The 18,530-nt window shown below is 40.6% G+C and overlaps 4 protein-coding genes across 9 annotated transcripts in view; 2 read left to right on the top strand and 2 right to left on the bottom strand.

The window, feature by feature from the left end:
- The window catches only part of eml5 (EMAP like 5), a 52,567-nt gene extending 50,986 nt beyond the window's left edge, over positions 1 to 1,581 (top strand). Inside the window, exons 41-42 of the mRNA XM_080479429.1 lie at positions 168 to 268; positions 350 to 1,581. Of these exons, the coding sequence (XP_080335555.1) occupies positions 168 to 268; positions 350 to 386 (138 nt within the window). The 3' untranslated portion in view covers positions 387 to 1,581. The remainder of the gene's footprint in view (positions 1 to 167; positions 269 to 349) is intronic.
- A 2,713-nt stretch (positions 1,582 to 4,294) lies between these two features.
- Positions 4,295 to 6,545, bottom strand: isca2 (iron-sulfur cluster assembly 2). Its single transcript, XM_080480935.1, has 4 exons — positions 6,448 to 6,545; positions 6,081 to 6,246; positions 4,873 to 4,988; positions 4,295 to 4,791 (listed from the first exon to the last, which is right to left on the bottom strand). Exons 1-4 carry the CDS (start codon positions 6,507 to 6,509, stop codon positions 4,617 to 4,619), a joined length of 519 nt encoding a protein of 172 aa, XP_080337061.1. The 5' UTR covers positions 6,510 to 6,545; the 3' UTR covers positions 4,295 to 4,616.
- Positions 6,546 to 6,803: 258 nt separating this feature from the next.
- On the top strand, positions 6,804 to 8,510 carry LOC308120067 (NPC intracellular cholesterol transporter 2-like). Of its 4 annotated transcripts, none has more exons than XM_080480456.1 (5): positions 6,804 to 6,887; positions 7,156 to 7,261; positions 7,845 to 7,952; positions 8,044 to 8,216; positions 8,354 to 8,510. In XM_080480456.1, the coding sequence occupies exons 2-5, from the start codon at positions 7,180 to 7,182 to the stop codon at positions 8,435 to 8,437; spliced, it is 447 nt and encodes a 148-aa protein (XP_080336582.1). In that variant the 5' UTR covers positions 6,804 to 6,887; positions 7,156 to 7,179; the 3' UTR covers positions 8,438 to 8,510. The 4 variants fall into 4 exon arrangements, with proteins under 4 accessions (XP_080336582.1, XP_080336583.1, XP_080336585.1 ...); XM_080480457.1 differs by having other exon boundaries at positions 6,827 to 6,919; XM_080480459.1 differs by having other exon boundaries at positions 6,867 to 6,887; positions 7,160 to 7,261.
- Positions 8,511 to 11,495: 2,985 nt separating this feature from the next.
- gskip (gsk3b interacting protein) lies at positions 11,496 to 18,490 on the bottom strand. 3 transcript variants are annotated; one of them, XR_013935981.1, is made up of 4 exons: positions 17,480 to 17,730; positions 13,495 to 13,740; positions 12,950 to 13,125; positions 11,496 to 12,530 (listed from the first exon to the last, which is right to left on the bottom strand). XR_013935981.1 is itself a non-coding variant. In XM_080479999.1 (3 exons), the coding sequence occupies exons 2-3, from the start codon at positions 13,735 to 13,737 to the stop codon at positions 12,372 to 12,374; spliced, it is 402 nt and encodes a 133-aa protein (XP_080336125.1). In that variant the 5' UTR covers positions 13,738 to 13,740; positions 17,480 to 18,490; the 3' UTR covers positions 11,496 to 12,371. The 3 variants fall into 3 exon arrangements, 1 of the variants encoding a protein (XP_080336125.1); XR_013935982.1 differs by lacking the exon at positions 12,950 to 13,125 and having other exon boundaries at positions 11,496 to 12,067; positions 12,154 to 12,530; positions 17,480 to 17,728; XM_080479999.1 differs by lacking the exon at positions 12,950 to 13,125 and having other exon boundaries at positions 17,480 to 18,490.
- Positions 18,491 to 18,530: the final 40 nt, after the last annotated feature.

The following is an 18,530-nucleotide window of genomic DNA, read 5'->3' as shown; positions in this document are numbered from 1 at the left end:
ATGTTTTGATATCAAAGGTGGAGATAAGGTGGTATTTCTAACTACAAAAGGCCTGCAACCGTCATACCTGTTAGACTTAAGGTGGTTTTATCGTTCTATAAAATACTTCTCTGTCCTCTAAACAGTCAAATTGTTTTTGGACCGTGGTGGTGATGTTTTGTTTCCAGGCTAAACACAAACGCTTCCTGGGCCACTCGGCTCACTTGACGAATGTCCGCTTCACAAACGGAGATCGCTTCGTCGTCAGCGCCGGCGGAGACGACAGAAGGTACGCCTGAACCAGAGCGTAGTTTGCAAAATAGCATGAAAGCTGAGGTGATGCATCCGGTCTGTCTCCTGTGATCTGCAGCGTGTTTGTGTGGCGGTGCGTCCACGCGCCGCACTGACCGCCTGGAATCAGAACGCCTCCAGAGAAGAAGAACACACGAGGAGGAGGAGGAGGAGGAGGAGGAGGAGGAGGACGGACCCGGCAGCTTGTATATGAGTTCAAGTGGTTGTTCGACTTACTGCCTCAAAAACTCGGTGCATGCATGTGTGCAAGGCTCATGTTCGTCACAGTATCACAGTCCTGATTGTGAACACCGGAGTACAGCTCTGCTCTCATGACATCACATCATCATCCGGACGAAAAGAATCTACTACGTGCATATCATTTTTGGATTATTTTTATAAGGTTGTTTTATCCGCGTACACGTCTCTAATGGGAGGCCTGTGAAATCGTGCTACTGACTTAACGCCATCCTCATCTGAAATGAACCATGTAGCAAACTGAAATTAGCCTTAATCTGAGTGTCTCTGAGGGTTTGGGTTCTTTTTTTCTTTTTCTATCATTTTGTTTTACAGTTTTGGATCATGTCGTCATTTGTTCTATTTTTACTGGTGATTCCAAATCCTGTGGCCTTCCTCCATGAATGTAACATCCACTGTTATGTTCTGGATGTCAGCATGCCAAAGCATACTATGCACTGTACACCTGACCTGGTCACTGTGTCGCCCCGGTGGTTCACTTCTGGTTCGTTTCTGTGGTTGTGTAGTGGACTGCTTGGCCTCAAGTTCCCCCCCCCCGTCATGACGTGTTGGTGTGCGCGTATTCGTGTGAGGATTGGTTTGTGGTTTTTCCCGGGTGTGCATGGCTTACCAGAAGACAATCTGTCCCGACCGAATCCCTCAGAAAACAAAAAGAACGGCTGTAAAATCGATATTTCAACGCACCGTTGCAATCGTTTCAATCACTTTTTAGTGTGCTGCTAATATATATTACTGTTGCATTTTCATGAATATGAACGGTGTGACTATTTTCAACAGTGGGTTGATGTTTTGTGTAATACGATATATTGCTTCAATGGAATGTTTATCAGAGGGGAGAATATATTAAAAAAAAAAAAAGACAAGAATAAAATAAAAGTGCAAAACCTTTTGCTCCTTGTATTCAGACTAACAACTAAAAAAATGTTGCTGCATATTTTGATTTACATTTAACCAGTGTAAATACCATTTGTAGATATTCTTTTTGTATATTTTTGTGAGATGTTTCTTAAATTCCACTTTAATAAAAAAGAAAAAAGGCAACCATGAACGTTGACATTTTGAGTGATGTCTTTCTTCACGTCGACCTCAAACTGTTTCCATCACAGTTTTATCATATTTCACTGGATGCTATTACATTGTACATTTTTAGCAAATAAAAAACAACAACAATTGTATAGTTTTCTGTGATGGCTGTACAATGGATATAATCTAAGTTATTGATTAGTAAACTTTTCATTTTTGGAATAAACACTATAAATAAAAGGAGCTACCGCTTCAAACTGGAACGTGTATTCACGGTCTGCAAATTCAAGAACTTTTAATCCATTGATTAGTTCTTACCTGGTGGCCACAGAAGTCAACAGTTTACCAATAACACAATCGGGTGGAAATGCGGGGAAAGAGAAAGAGCACTGTTACTTGGAAGAACAACTCTCAAAATGCAAAGCGGCGATGCGGGCTGCGCTCTCACTGTGTCTTCATCCTAGTAAAAGTGGAAGCAACAAACACAATAACTGTGATTCAACTCAGCTTTATTTATAGAGCACTTTAAAAAAACATCACAGTGGACCAAAGTGCTGTACAGAGACAGGTGCAAGGACAATAAAAACAATATAAAACAATAAAAATAAAAAAATTAAAATAAGTAAAAATGTTAAAAACAATAAAAGTCAACCTCTCAGACTGAGTTAAAAGCCGAAGAGAAAAAGTGTGTCTTTAGAGAGGTTTTAAAAACAGGAAGTGAGTCGGCCTGTTTGATGTGCAGAGGAAAGTCATTCCACAATATTGGGGCTCCGACTGAAAAGGCAGGATCACCTCTCTGCTTCCTCTTGGTCCTCGGGACAAACAACAATGACTGATCTGCTGACCCGAGAGAGCGCGAGGGAGTGTACAGACAAATAATGTGGGGCGAGGCCATGAAGACATTTAAAACCAAATAAAAGAATTTTAAGTTCAATCCTAAAACGAACAGGGAGCCGGTGAACCGATGCTAAAACTGGTGTGATGTGCTGGTGTGTTTTCTGGTTCCTGTTAGAAGTCGAGCAGCGGCGTTTTGGATCAGCTGAAGACGTGAGAGTGAGGACTGGCTGAGCCCAACGTAAAGTTCATTGCTATAGTCTGAACGAGTGGTGATAAAAGCAGGGATTAAAATGTTTAAATGATCCAAGGACAGGAAAGGTTTCACTTTGGCGAGTTGTCTTAACTGAAAAAAGCTGGACCTGACCACTGATTTAATTTGTAGATGGAATTTAAGATCCGAGTCCAGTCTGACGCCGAGGTTCTTAGCCGAGTGCGTTAAGTGTTGCCTTCAAGGACCCAGATCATCACGTACCTTGGTGGAACCACTGGGCCCAAACAACATGACCTCCGTCTTCTCATTGTTTAAATGTAAAAAGTTCAGGGACGACCAGGCCTTGATTTCAACAATGCAGTCAAGGAGTGGATTTGTGGAAAGAGAATTTTCTTGATTCAGAGGAAAATAAATGTGGAGATTCAGGAGAATCTTTGTTCCTCACATGTTTTCACTCAAACACACACGAACAAACTGCATTATGTCATCTACTTTGCTTCATCCAACATTTATAGATTATCATTAAAATCCTTGTGAAAGAAAATCTGTTTTGAGGTGGTTCTATAATATATTGATGCCATAACAGTTGCTGTATATTTTAAGAACTGGGTAAATGACGATGGTAATATTGAATTATTATTGCACACTGATTATATTCAATGAGGCTTTTACGCTCGTAATTACATATTTGATGGAATAAATCCATATTAAACCCGAATAAGAATTCATTTTTTTTAAATATTATTGTTTCGGCCCGCCACAGGCAGACTTTAACAGAACGAACAAAAAACAAATAAAAAAAATAACATTTCTAACCACACAGATTGAAAACACCAAATTAAAAGCCTGACTTGACACAGAATAATTTCTTCTCTTCAGAAAACCCACGCACACATGGGGAGCGTATGCAAAGCCCACACAGAAAGACCCAACCTGAACATTCATTCACTGCTGTCTAATTGTTATACATTCTATCGTTTGAGAAATGTGTTCTAACATACGGATATTTTGAGCTAATAAATTTAACCTGCGGCTCCCTGTAGCTTCCTGACAGTGTCACCAAACGAGTAAAGATAAAACACCCTCATTGCCAAAACAGCTGAAACTGCAGAAATAACGACGGCTTTTTAAACACAACAGATCCATTGTCTGAGTTGACTCAGCTGAAACAGCTGTGAGGGCTACGCCAGCTAAAGTGGCTAAAACGGTTTCATATTGTTTTATATTAATGCAACATAAATTAGCTTTTGCAGCAGTGTCATTTTATACGACAGATTTTTTAACATTGTTAGTTGTAATTAAGTAACAATGAAGCATGTATGTAATGTTTCACTTCCTTTTCCACCTCAGGTAGTTAAACCTACACGTGTCTGACGGTCACGAGTCAGTATTAAGTTTATATGTCGCTTTATGATGGTGGTTTGTTAGTTGGACTCTGCCTGGAGAACCTCACCGTGACATAAGAGTGCTAACCACTACACCACCGTGCTGCCCAGTACTGTTATATAGAATCATACTCCTACTTGATTGACTCATATATGTGAATTCATTGACCTTTCCAGTGCAAATCCTAATATTTCAGCAGCTTAAGCAACAATAAAGTGCTGAAGGTGGGCGGTGCAGTCTCCATTTTGTAAACATAATCTGGATTAAACAGATTAGCAGAACCCTACAAACACATCAACACGGATATCTTGAATTCACTTAATTTATTCAAAATGACACAAATATATACCTTACAACTTTAGTTTAAAGCTTATTTACATATCTTACATGCAAAGGCAAATCTAAACACGGAATAATCTCAATCTCACTTCAGGTGAGTCGTTTCAGGTGATTTACATCAAAACAGAGTTTAATGATCCATTCATGTAATTTAACACCCCAAAAAAGCAGAAAACTGATGATTCATCCAACAGGTTCTACAGCAGTGTATGTTTGTGTTTTGACTGTATCATAATGCCGTTTATCTTATAAAGGTCTGCGTGATAATGAAAGCTGCTGCGGCGGTCGGGGATCATAGTTTGACAGAGAAGGAGCTGCCACACGAGCAGCCGTGATCCGCCTGGGGATTCTTCAGCACCTGGAAGGTGGAGCGGATCAGCTCCTGACTGAAGTCCACTGTGGATCCTTTCACAAACTCCAGGCTGTCCTGGTCCACGATCACCCCGACCCCGCCCTGCTCAAACACCCTGAGGGGCAAACGAGCAGATCGGATTAAGAGACAAGATAAGAAAAACAAGTGTGAACTCAAAACCGCTGTGGGAGTTCACCTGTCGTCTTCATTCCTGGTGCTGTCCACAGTGAACTTGTACTGGAATCCAGAGCAGCCGCCTCCCTCCACGTGGATCCTCAGGTACTCGCCTTTCTCCATGATCTCCCTCATTCGCTGAATCAAACAAGCGTGATGAATGAACCAACACTTCACACACAATCATTTACCAGCAGGCTTGGACTTCACTTCAGATAAGGACTTTTATAAACACTTCTTCTGCTCATAAGGGACAATGGCAGGCTGCTCCAGGGGAAGAGTGGATCTATCAGTTCGTTGATTCAATCTAAATGATCTCTGGTGGCGGCACATGATGGTGTGAGCGTGATAAGATGAGACGTTTTTACTAGAAATGTAGTCGCGGATGTGTGTACACAAGCGTCAGGCTGCTTTTTGTTTCGTCTTCGAACTTTCGATCCTTTATGTGCATATTGTTTATGATGAAACAGTAACCCTGGGCTTATTTAGGTTTGAGCTTGTCAAGGACAGTGAACGCCATGCAACTTGAGATAATAAACACCAAGCATGAGATATTGACGTCATTGTGCTTTTGGGAGTTTTACTTCCAATTCAGTGGGTTTTTTCTCTTCTCTGATGAAATGGTCTCATTTGTGTTTTTTTTTGTTTTAAATCACATGTGCAGCTGCAGTTAAAACCGGCAGTGTTTCAGAAACTGAGCCGTACCTAAAGTGAAATATGGCTTCATCTAATTCACCAAATGTTGTTATGCACAACACAGTGAAAGAGCACAGGATATAATAGAAAGACATTATTAATCCCAGAGGGGAATTAAATCCCAGCCACGGTGGTTATCGCTTTTTGCCTTTCTTTGCATGTTCTTCCTGTAGTGTGTGTGTGTGTGTGTGTGTGTGTGTGTGTGTGTGTGTGTGTCCTCTTGGTACTCCAATTGCCTCCCCAAAACATGGATGTAAGGTTAATTGATTCCCCTAAATTTGCCATCTTTGTTCCATTTAGAATTTTTCCATCAGATTCCTGGGTAGCTATTCTCCAACACTGACTCAATACACCATCTTCTGGTGGAAAGTTGTACTAACAAGTAAATAGACTGGGCTGACATTAGTTAGGTTTGTTTGTGAGATGACACCCCATATTAATGTTTTAGCCTCATTCAAATATGTTTATATAGATTTATAGAGGAGAGACTCCTCTGCTACATCAGGGTTATACCACAGGTGGATTCTGGCTGACCTTCACACATGACTCCGTTAAATTGACCTCGGAGGAGCCGCCTGCATTCTCCTGGACGGCGGCGCTGCTGTAGCCCCGGAGCCCCGCTGTGTACCGGAGCTGGGGGGTCGCAGTGAGCCGCTGCAGCTGCTCAGACACACTGCTACTCTTCAGGAGACCCGGCGTCCTGCAAAACAATAACTATCTGTCAACATCACGTCACATGACCGCGCAGGGACTGCCACTGTTACTGCTCGCACCTGCTAGCCAGTTAGCATAGCGTTAGTTAAATCTCCCTCTGAATCCCAGCTTTCTGACTAAACACTGAGCAATATCAAGCAACAAAATGATGGTTTACGCGTTGTGACACACAACAGAAGAGCTTTACCTAGCGAGGGTGAGTATTGTTGACTTTGACGCAGCTATCATTGCTCCTCTTACGGCTGACATCTTCCATAACAGACGTCCGTGAGGTTCAACGACCGAAATGCCGCGCTGCTATTGGCTGCAATGCCTGTCTTTCCCATTAGACACGCCCATATTGGATGAAACTTGTCTTTTAATTGGCTATTATATTGTAGTCCATGACCTCAGTCATGGCTGTCAGGCGTTGCATTGTAATGATGACGTCACTTCCATCATATTTATTCAACAAATTGCAACGAGAAGGCGGTGCTTAAAAAAAATAGGTCTCTTCCTGTAAGGACTGACACTGGGCGGAGAATTCCTTGCCGGGTGATAAATAGGCGTTTCTTCGATCTCGTGATACAAGGAAATAAAAGTAGGCTGTTTTGTTGGCGTTTCAGAAGCGAGCGGATTCTTTCGAAGGTACAGTCTGTTCACGCAGGGCTTTGATACGTGTACGTACTTTAACTCTTAGATGTCTCACTGTGCTTGAGCTGTTCACTACATTACCAGGGACTTTGCGACTGGTTTTCAACGTTGTGTTAAACTTTTGAATCACTACTACGCTCAGGAGATTCCGCGGGTGTCACGCTGAAATCTGTTTCCGTGGTATTTAGTGCCACCTGAGTGGTTACAGGTTTGCTCTTGTTATTTACCTGGTGTTTGTTGATTGTTTTCTTCCTTTCTTAAGGAAGTCTTACAAAAAAAGGGAAAAATGGATGCCAGGAGCGGTTTCGTCGTTGTGCTCTGCTTGATGGGTTTAACCTGCGCTGTTCCAGTCAAATACATTGATTGTGGTAAGTTTTTATCGCTGAACGTGTAATTTCACAACATGTGAAATCTCTTGAGTCAGACCTGTTCTCGAGCCTCTTCACAGAAACGTCCTTGCAGGTATAAAGACTGATCACACGCTGTTGAAAGTGAGTTTACCCAACATTTATAATGGGATAGAAATCTCCAAATAGCACTGAATTTAGCTCTGCTAAAATTGTTGTCATTAATTTAGACATGAGACAAAGCCTTCACATTTAAAAACACCCAAATGCACTTGTCTGACTCTTACTTTCCACATACGCCACACACCTCTGTATCCAGCGAAGTAAGACATTGATTTCCACAAGTTTTGAAGAGAAAAAAAGGAATCTATGTGGGAGAAAGTCCGTGAAATATCAATAAGGAAATGGCAGGAGCAGCAATCTGTCTTGTGATAAACTGACGGAAAGCAAACAACCCCCGAAGAAGTTCAGCTTATTCATACATTAGTCTGCTTTGCCCCGCCAGATAAGAGTCGGTGTTCCCATTTTAAACGCATGCACACTTCTCAGGGTAGTTTATTGATGTGTAAATGCAAACTTTTCTTTTTATCTTTTTTGTTTTCAGGATCCGCTTCTGGTAAAGTGACCATGGTGGACATCAGCCCCTGTCCCAGTCAGCCCTGCCAGCTCCACAAAGGAGAGGCATACAGTGTCAACGTGACGTTCAGCAGTGGTGAGAGGATGTTTCAGCAATACTTTCAACATATTCTACAGCACATGCCGGCATTTGGAGTGGTAATCATGTTTTGTTTATTTACTCGTAGGTGTGGCGAGTCAGACGAGCACAGCCGTGGTCCACGGTATCGTCGCCGGCATTCCCATCCCCTTCAGCATTCCCAACGGGGACGGCTGCAAGTCTGGAATCCAGTGTCCCATCCAGAAACAGCAGACGTACTACTATCAGACCACACTACCAGTGAAGTCCGAGTACCCTTCAGTAAGTTGCTCCGGTGATCCTGCAAGTTTCATTCTCGCCTTTTTTTCTTTACCTTCTTCTAACCTGGAATTTAAAAAAAAAAAAAAAGAAAAGGGATGTGCTTTTTGTTTACTGACCGCTTCCTTGTGTTTTTGCAGCTAAAGCTGGTTGTGGAGTGGGAACTGAGAGACGACGACAAAAAGGATCTGTTCTGCATCAAGTTCCCAGTTCAGCTTGTGTAACGCCAACAAATTCACACAAATACCTCTGACAAGTATTTCTCTTTAAAAAAAAAAAAAAAAAAGAAAAGAGAAATTAACTGCATAACTGAAATTCAAAGAATGTCACTAGTTTCTATTTTATTGAATAATGGAATTGGTTTTTAAGATGGGTCTTAATGACTTGACTGCACATGCATCCTAAATCCTGCTGAAATATTAGGCACATGTTTTAATGTCACATTTTAAAGATGTGAAATCTGGTTAACCGCTGTGTGAATGCATTCCATCAGTGCTAATGTCTAATCTTACTGGCTGCTGTGTAGTCAGAAAGGATCTGCAGGCTGTACTGTTATTTTTTTTTTATATTTCTTATTTTGTGTAACCACTCTTATGGAATTTGATACTGTAAACAAATAATAAAAGTAAATTCTTAAAAGAAACTTGATTTGTGTATTTCCTATGTTACAATAAGTGAGATAAGTATGTTGGGTGTTTCTGTAAGTGATGTCTGAACGGTGCTTAAGCAGGCATTGAAATAAAGACCTCACCAGTTTAAGAACTTAATTACTCTGACAAGTTAAAACAAGCCGAGCTCTGACTCGATTGTTGGAGACTCTTATTTTCATACCCTGAAGTGAGAAAAACTACTGGACAGGATTTGGTTTATTGATGTTGCCGATTCCACTTAGTTTTTCTGTGAATGGATGATCGACCAAATCATGAGGTTGACTTTAAGTGCAGGAGAGCTAAGATAAACTTTATGTTGTATTTTGAACGGGAAGGACGAGATGATAACTTTAGATTTGACTTCACTTCATCAGAATAACAAAATAAGATGGGCGGAAGAAAACGCTGTGCCTCGAGTGTGGAATTCTGTAACTTTATGACCAAAAGAACCATTTGTCAATTTCTTCTAAGTCAAATAGAACCAAAACCTTTTAAAATGAGGCCAAAATAGCTTGTAAAGTTTCACGAGTTTTAATAAAACTATCTAACTTTGCGTTTCTGATTTAGCAGTTTCACCTTTTGTTTTTAGACCATTTTGGCTAGTTTTTAAGCAGTTTTGCTTTTTTTTTTTTTGTTTTGTTTGTTTTATAACTTTTACCTTTGGACAATTCTGGTCATTTTTAGTTTTTTTTTTTTTTTTTAAGCCGTTTTAGTTTTTCTCATTTCTTGTGGTTTTAATTATTTTTCTCATTTTAGTTAGGGTGCCATTTTTTAAAGCGAAGACGTAAGAGTCCTTTTGAAAATGACTGATGTGAAAATGAAAAACCAAAGGATCAAATGTTTACATATTTTGAGAAAGCTTCAAGGAGCCGCTACAGAAGGGCTGAAGAGCCACATGTGGCTCCAGAGCTGCAGGTCGCAGACCCCCGATATGGTGTAAAGAAAGATGATATAAACTAGGATGAGATTTGATGTAGAGCGTGGGTAAATAGAGATGAAATGAACAGTATGAAGAAGGGAAAGAAGCTCAGTGTCTCCCAGCAGTCTAAACCCACAGCAGCTTCACCACAACGTCTCAATCCTGACCTTTAAAAGCAGAGACTGTGTCAGCCTCCATCACTGAAACTGATGTGTTTTTATGGACAAATATGAAATAGAACATTTTTCTATTTCCTAAACATAAAGACATATTTACAGAATTTAATGGTGAAGAACTAGAAATTCATAAAAACTGTGACAAACCTCCCAAAGTCTGTATTTTACTGAATATAATTCATCTTTGAAGTAAAGATTGGAAATCTGTTTGGACTCTAAAAGAAACTTTACAAAACAAAGAACTGAAACTGTAAAAACTACAAATATTTCAGCTGAAGAGAGAAGTGACCAGAGGGAGTGTTATGAAAAAAACTTTTCACCAAAACAAGTTTGTAATGTAACTTAGTTACATTGTAAATAGTTGAAGTTTAATTCAGTTTACTTTTACTGATAAATATCTACTTCAAAAGTCCATAAAACAACAAATATATATGGTTGAAAACTGTACATATAAAGCAGGGATTTTCTCAGTTAAATAAACGTAATAGCTAGAAACATACAGATTAGTTTAAATGTTGATTTAAATTGTGGGTGTTCTCCATCCTGATAGTGTAAAATATGACCACATGTTGTGATTTGAACTTAAGTATGAATGGAATTAGATTAAAAAAAGTAATGAAGTGGTGTCGAGGAATTATTCATGTTTGTCATCAGGATTAAACTCAGTAGATTTACAGTCACAACCAATAAAACTTACACTGAATTATTTTATGGTTTAAATCACATAGAAGGAAAATAATGATCTTTTATAGGAAAATATACAGAATCAGGAAGGTGGAACTTTCAGGCAAAATATTATTTTGTGGATAAAACGGAAAACAAACTGTCTTCATTGGGATGAAAATCTGCTGGGATTATATAATATGAACAACTTTATTCTTCAAAAGAAAAGTAGAACGCTACTCTATTTTAAGTGCCTTCTATTAGCTGTCATCTAAAGAACACACAACTCCTACAAAGGCATCTTCAGACGCAGGTTTATTGTATTTTTGAAGCCATAAAAGAGGAATTAGTTGTGCATGTAGTAATTATAAATACCAGATAGACTAACAAGATCATTATCAGGCTGGTTTGTATGTTGGATGAATTAAAAAAAAAAGAAAAAAAGCTGTAAAACACATCAAAAGGATATTTTGAAAGGAATATATAAAATATATGTGAGCAGAGCTTTAAAGACCATTTAAGGTAGGAATGTTCATCGTTCATCATAGATTAGATATTAGATATTAGAAATAGATATTATTGCCAATTTATTCAGACGTGAGAGTAAATTAATTATACATCTGCTTTTTGAATATGCATTTATCATTATGACTTCTAGAATTGTATGACAATAGTATGTTTGTCATTTAGCATATTTAAGTAAAAAAAAAAAAGATTTGTCCCAGTGGACGTCCAAGTCGGAGACTGGCTGTGTCGCGTTTGCGTATGAGGTGATATTCTGACATTTAAAATTGAAATATAACAATTTAAAACTGTCTTCATGTGAACTTCCACCACCGTTCTGGACTTTCACGTGTGAAATAAAGCGACAGACTGACACACTTCTGAGATTTTATTGGTTTGAGCAAAGGCCAGCAGCAGCTATAATGACAGTATGAGTGCAGAGAGGGAATGAGTCGTCATGACGCTGCAGCAGAACCAGGACCAGGTCACACAAACTGCAAACCAGTACTAGAAAGCAGCTTCAGAAGAGCTCAACTGTCCATTTTGACTAAAAGAGCAAAACCTGCAGAAAAAAATATAGATTTAAAACCTTTATAAACAGCTTTTTTGTCACTGCCATACTTGATAGAAAAGCTTGAGATGCAAGAGAAAACCAACAAACACAAAACTTAATTTTGCGGTAATCGCAGCTTTTATAACACATGTTTTGACCCACTTCTCCACAAAATCCTCTTATCCACGTTACAAAAAGAGTCAAAGTGTCAGCGTCTGAACTTTTCTCCGTGAACAAAGCGGTATAAACATCAAAAGCACGACAGCTTTGGCTTTGCCATGGAAACGCCTGCTAAATAAAGCCGGGATCACGTGAGCGGATCCCGGTCGTCGGGTCACAGCTTCAGAGCCGGCAGCATCTCCCGTAATACAACTTTCTGCCTCCGGATCCTGACAGATACAAAAAGGTACACAACTCCCTCACAATGTGCGCCGGTACAAAAAAAAAAAAAAAAAAATCTTTTTTTTTTTTTTACCCCGTAGAAACTGGAAGATCGTTCCGCGGTAGATGTCAACAACACAGCGGGACCGCGGCAGAGATGTGAGAGGATGAAGTCACGATGGCGGTCGGGGCGAAGCAGCTTGATGGAGCCGCGCAGCCCTCGTCGTGGCGGCGGGCGTCACAGACTTGGTTTTTGTTCACTGGCTCGTATCCGGATACGTTGGGCCCCGGCTCCCCGTGTGCGCCGTCGCCTCACAGGCCGCTCTGTTTGAGCCTCTCCAGCCGCTGCAGCAGCGCGTTGCCGAAGGCTTCCCTGTAGCCCGGGCTCAGCGTGTCCAGCAGCGAGTAGACCGTCTCGTGGTACTGGGTGCTCAGGTCCTCGTCCACGTGGTCGAAAGCGTAGCCCACCACCTGGGGGGGGGGGGGGGGGGGGGGGGGGACTGAACTGTCATTACGGTGGTAACAAGCAGGAACAGAATAAGCTTGGCCGCTCTGAACGCGACGGAAGCGTTCAAAGCGTCAAACACATGATACATCGATCAAATCCATCTATCGTCAAAAGGATATATTGAGCTTTAGTTATTATAAAACTTATTATTTACGGTTTGTATGATGCAATGGCCCTTGGGGCCTGTACTTAACGAAACAAAATCTGTGCAAAAAAGCATCAGTAAATTATTCAAATTATTATGTTTTCATTTCTAAGACCTGTTTTTAACTAGATTTTTAAGTGACTGCACATTCAAATGTCAGAACCCTGTTACCTCCCAGACTGCATGACTTCTGCATGCTTTCACATGTATATAAGGCTTTGACGCCAATTCACTCACAAAAAGGTGGAAAAAGTACGTTTATACTGCAGCGTCTTGCTGCATTGTGCCGTCGGGTCGTCTCACTGTGGTCACCTGTGCAGCACATACTTGGTTTCTGGCTCCGACTTTGGTCTGTTTGGTCTTGGGTCGATCAGGTCGAGTTCAGCCTTGATTTCCTCTGTGCACCAATAGAACTGAGCCAGTATTGAAAGATTATTCATGAGGGATATATATATATATATATATCCAGATTAATATTCTTTTTTCTCTTTGTATGTATCTGTATTTTATGTTTTTGAATGTCTGGAATGAATAAAAAACAAACAAACATGAAGTGCCAGTTGTTTAAAATTGAGCATTTTGTGGAGGAATATTCCCCTTGATTAACTTTTTGTCTGCTCAGTCAGTGAAGGGACCTGTTCAAGTCCACTGTGGAAATTCTGACAATGCTACTAAAAGTGTTTCTATCAAGCGGTCATTAAGAAGTGGCTGCCGTTTCTCGACTTCCTGGAGTCACACATCGTCCGGGTCGTAGGTCTAACACCGGCTCTTTGACTTCTCACCCTCAGCCCGGCCTCTGTGAGCTCCAGACAGTACCGGTTCCCCTCTCTGGTCTCCACGTTGATGTAGGCCACGTCCGACGCGCTGCCGAGGCTCTGAGAAACGAACATCTCGGCCACGGCGAAGAGGACGTCGTTGACCACCGCCTCCGCCTCCAACCTCATGTCCTTGACTTCCACGAGCTCCACGCAGTCGTCACCGAAAGCAGAGACCATGGACTCCTCCGGCGGGCAGTCGACCTCCATCCCCTGCAACGCATCGCAAACCGCAGCGCGTGTTGACTCAGTCACGGTCGTATTTAACCGTCTGCGGCTGAAATGTCTTGAATTCCGACCAGATAACATTTCTCATGTACATTTCAGTCGCCAGGCATGCAGGAATGAGCCGGCATTTATCATCTTAACCACATTTCTATCAAGTGTTGCAGAGTTCAAGTAGATTAATGGAGACGTAACAATAGAAACAAAAATCATCGGAAAGAGTTAAACACACATTTACAGAAATAATCACTAAATATGATGAAAAGTACAGCTGGTCCCAGCCTAAAAACTTTCTATCTACACATAAAAAATGTATAGATATTTTTTTAATTAGTCATTATTTGGGAATAATAAACTTCCTGCACATTTCTTATAACGGGATCAGAATGATTTTTTTGTTCCACAGCTTAGAACTTCACCGCTGTTACACACATTTGAGACTCATTGTCAGATACTTAAGTATTACATGCAGTATGTTCAGTACGGAGGGGTGAAGGTTAACGGCAACAGTGAACTCAGGCGTCTCCTTTTTTTAATTTCGAGGAAAAACAATAACAAATGAATTGTAAAACTATTCATCACTTCATTAAAACACTTATTTTTAGGAAGGAATTCATTGAAAACCCAAAAGCGACTAATCACAATGATAGTGTAAAACTACCAGTGCAACGGTCACACACTATATATAAAGACTTACTAGATGTGTAAAATACAAAATTTTTTTCTTTGAATAAAACTCTCTTGCACCAAACGTATTCACGCAGCTCTCCAACTCTTTGATTTCAGGTGTTACAATCACTTCTATGGCCACAGCTGTAGAAACTCAAGCACCTCGACATGCAGACTATTTCTACAAACGTTAGTGAACGACTGCGTCGCTCTCAGGAGTTCAGCGATTTCCAGCACGTGACCGTCGGACGTCACTCAAGTTCATGTGTGTGTGAAAGCAGGCGAATGAATACGTTTGGGGAATATGGTGTATAAAACAATCTTTTAAGAAATACTATGTATTATTCATTTATAATCCACCAATTCAAATTACATCAAACGAGAAAGAAAACAGATTCACAAAATCTGTGTAATTATTGAATGTAAAGACTTTAATCGACCGACCACAATAAAAATCAATTAGCACAGAGACATTTTCCTTATCTTATCAGTGTTCATGAATCACATGTTCACCCATTATCCTGCAAGTGTTTTATTTCAGTTTCACTCCTGATCCCTGTACTGTGAAAAAAATAAATCACAATAAATAGTCTTACAAAATATAATTGTATAGTCAGTAGATGGTGTATTCATACTTTGTTGTATTTCACTGCAGTAAAACAGGAAATATCTGAATCTTAGATAAAGGAAGCACATCTATTTATTCTTCTATCTATTCATACGCATGTTTCAGTGGAAAATGCACATAAGTATAACCGTCTGCAGTGCTGCGATATTAGCAGGTTGGAGACGTCACAACGTGTGTCAGAAAGAGAAGTGAAACAGCAGCATGTGACGGTTCCATGAATTCTGTTTTTGAAATGCAAAGCAGACTATTTTTACTCTACGAGGAGCTCCCTGCAGGCCACAGCAGCTTGATGAGAACTTCACCACAGCGCTTAGATATATACCTGAACCGAGCAGACAGGTTAACACAACAACTGCACCGAGGTAAAAGTAGAAAGGCTGATTTATTTATTTATTTTTGGTGCTGCTGAGTCGGCTGGTCCGTGTTTGTTTTACTTTCCTAGAATTGAGTGAAAGCTGATAGCTGCAGCGCGATGGATCGCAGTCTTCAATACTGCTGCCAAATAACATGTGTCCTGCCAAATTAAACTACAGTTACACACGTAGAGGCCTCTGTCTTCCATCGAATAAGACCAATCACACTCTGAGTACCTCACGACAGGTAATCTCTCTTGACTGCAGTGTCCATGTTTATCAGTGTCAGAGAATCTTTTTTTTTATCTTATTCAAGTCCTGATCTCACGGTCCTGTGGTCACATGTTCACTTTTTCTTCTCTCTTAGTCATCCCAGATGTCTCCAACTTGTCAGCAACCTTCTGAATTTAGTGTCTGTGCATTAGAAAGCGCTAGGGTTGAGAAATCTGCCTTTAGTCTGCTCGTGTGACCTTTGAAAAGCTTCAACAACTTCCTGAATTCCAGCATGGTGCAGTTATAGGATGCCACTTGTGCAATGAGTCCAATCCACGTTCACACAGCTGTTAGTAGCAGGATAACAAAGTGGAAGTGATTGGTAACCACAGAAACTCAGCCATAAAAAAATAAAAATAAAAATCCCAGCGCAAGGTCAGCGGATGCCGAGGCGCATTGAGCACAGAGGTCGCCGCCTTTCAACAAACTCTGAAAGCTTTGGATCCGTCAAGAAAAAAGGTTGAGAATCACTACTCTAGGAGATTGTTTTAAATGTTCTATTATCATAAGCAGTTGTCAATGGAAATACACCCACCCGTCCACCTGTTGACAATATGCGTGTCTCATTGTTGAATACAGTCATGCCACAGTAATAGCCGGAGGTATTTTCATGAATCAGACAAACATTTCCTGCATGTCATGTGACGTTCTGTGCCCGTCATCCCTTGTCCTGTTGGCTGCGCTCCTATTTTCACAGACGCTCTATTGCAAAGCCGACTCGAACATTTCTTACACATTACCACATCAATCACCACACAATTAAGTTAAGAGTTAAAGATATTGGTTGATCCTTTTTATTTGCTTACTGATCAAAACGACTAATTGCATCTTTTGGCAAAACCTTTGGTCAACTTTATTCACCTGACAGATTTCAGAAACCAGCGGACTAGTTGATAACGTCACTGAGAAAATTATAGTTACTACAGGTCATTTATTTAATGTTTTAATCAGTAAAAGTTGCTTTATTTAGATCATGGACGTCAGTCAAGTCATTTGTTGCCTTTCCTGATGCAAGAACATTGAATGAAACATAATATTTGATAATTCACTTTGTTCCATTTATAACTATGTCTACTTGTGCCAATGTCAAAATTCAAAAGGATATTGATGTTTCCACATACTCCGACTAACAAAAGGAAAAGCATTGAGCGTTATTCTTCATTTAATACACAAATTTTACTGGTCTGGCCGACTTTGTCTGAGATAACCAATAAAACTGTGACCAAATATTACCACAGAGCATGTCAGTGAAACAACAGTGTCAGTCTGTCACCAACAACAACATGAATTCCATATTTTACAGGAACACACATGAAATATCTTAGCATGTCACTCTGAAGATGCTTTAAATCTTGTTTAGCTCCACTACTGACTAAAGTCTCTATTATCATTCCTAATCCAGATTAAACTGGACTGTTGGTGGACTCTGGTCAGTTTGAGGCTTACAGTGGAAAGTGTTGATGAACGGCGACATCTTGAGGACTTTGTACAGAAGCTATCCGCAGCTGTTTAAAATACATAAACCCGACATATATGGAGCAGGATGCAACTTTTATGGAAACAAAGATTTGTATGAATCTATGAGATCTTCAGTTTGAGCTATTGTAGCTGCTAACAGCTGCTAACAGCTGCTACATTGAGTTGAACTCGGGTTTAATCCACTGCTCTGCCGGTGGATCAGACAAAACTTAACTTTTATTGCAAGATAAAGGTTCGTGTAGCGTTCAAGGGAGATCAGGCATTAAATACTTGCTGTTATGACATAAAATATTATTTTTAAGTAAAGTGCGTTCGTTTTCCTCACCTCGTCCCTGTTCGTGCTCTTCCGGTCTTCGTCAAGCTTCTAGACACCACAAGGTGTCGTCAATCCGGCCTTTCACGCTTTAAATGTATTCTCCGATGCCGATTTTTTTAACAGAAAAATGACAGTAAGGAGAAGTCTTTGTCGAAGGTTTAAATTCTCTGCATTTGTCTAAAATAATCTGATATAGCGGTCTTCCCGTGCAGCAAACAGGGCCGCCATGTTGTGACGTCACCGCATAGCCCTGCCCCTTTAGCCTAGCCGGTGCGGAGTCATGAAAGTGTTTGTAAACAACTCAACAAGGTAACTTAAGAGCTGCTCTATTATCTTCACTAATACTCACTAACGCATACACGCATCCGCATGCTGACGTGGTTTAGATGTCCGTAGCGTTTCCGTCACTCTACCTTTTGACGTGCAAATGTGAACTAACAAGAGAAATGTTGTAATATATTAGTGTTAGCCCTCATGCTAACTAGCGTTGCTACAGCTTTAGCCGGTGTTTCGGATTACCTTGTTTCCCTGCTAACTGGTGACAGACTTCCTTTGACGGCTGTTGTTGCTGCTAGTAACAGCAGGTGTTAAACCCCTGACAGAAACCTGTTCAACCGCATTCACAATGAAGTTTCGAAGTGTCTTGTCTTTTGTGAGTCTCATCTTAACATCATGCTGTTAATAGCAGCAACACGAGACGCTAAAATAAATCGGACATCAGTTAACAGTGTAACCAGTGAATACGAAACACCGGCTACGCTATGGAAGCTAACCACACACACATGCTAGCCGGCTAGTTAGCTCCATGACATGCCATTGTCTGTCCAGCAATCAAAGAGCAGCTCCTGTCGGTCTGTGACAGCTCTGTTTTAGCAAACACGGCAACCAGTGGATAGTGACGCACAGGTTTGTGGCTTGTAAACAGGGATTTTGTAAGATTTACAGAGGTTTTCAAGAAGATCCAAATGTGCGCTTCGCCTTTGCATCACACACACACATTGCCTAATACCCAACCAGACTGAACTGGAGCTCTTTTAAACCGTTTTAAACCAATTCTGTG

The sequence above is a fragment of the Lipophrys pholis genome (assembly GCF_963383615.2).
Source record: "Lipophrys pholis genome assembly, chromosome: 14".
Taxonomy (NCBI): Eukaryota; Metazoa; Chordata; class Actinopteri; order Blenniiformes; family Blenniidae; genus Lipophrys; species Lipophrys pholis.
This window is presented reverse-complemented; position numbering and strand designations above follow the sequence as displayed.

What these genes read in the sequence shown, in the direction of transcription:
- isca2 (XM_080480935.1), bottom strand. Translation starts at nt 6,509, where the DNA reads ATGTCAGCCGTAAGAGGAGCAATGATAGCTGCGTCAAAGTCAACAATA. An exon ending in ACAATACTCACCCTCGCTAG is followed by an intron (nt 6,247 to 6,447) that starts GTAAAGCTCTTC and finishes ATTGTTTTGCAG; the next exon opens with GACGCCGGGTCTCCTGAAGA. An exon ending in TAACGGAGTCATGTGTGAAG is followed by an intron (nt 4,989 to 6,080) that starts GTCAGCCAGAAT and finishes TGTTTGATTCAG; the next exon opens with CGAATGAGGGAGATCATGGA.
- LOC308120067 (XM_080480456.1), top strand. Translation starts at nt 7,180, where the DNA reads ATGGATGCCAGGAGCGGTTTCGTCGTTGTGCTCTGCTTGATGGGTTTA. An exon ending in AGTCAAATACATTGATTGTG is followed by an intron (nt 7,262 to 7,844) that starts GTAAGTTTTTAT and finishes TTTTGTTTTCAG; the next exon opens with GATCCGCTTCTGGTAAAGTG. An exon ending in CAACGTGACGTTCAGCAGTG is followed by an intron (nt 7,953 to 8,043) that starts GTGAGAGGATGT and finishes ATTTACTCGTAG; the next exon opens with GTGTGGCGAGTCAGACGAGC.
- gskip (XM_080479999.1), bottom strand. Translation starts at nt 13,737, where the DNA reads ATGGAGGTCGACTGCCCGCCGGAGGAGTCCATGGTCTCTGCTTTCGGT. An exon ending in TCACAGAGGCCGGGCTGAGG is followed by an intron (nt 12,531 to 13,494) that starts GTGAGAAGTCAA and finishes CCCCCCCCCCAG; the next exon opens with GTGGTGGGCTACGCTTTCGA.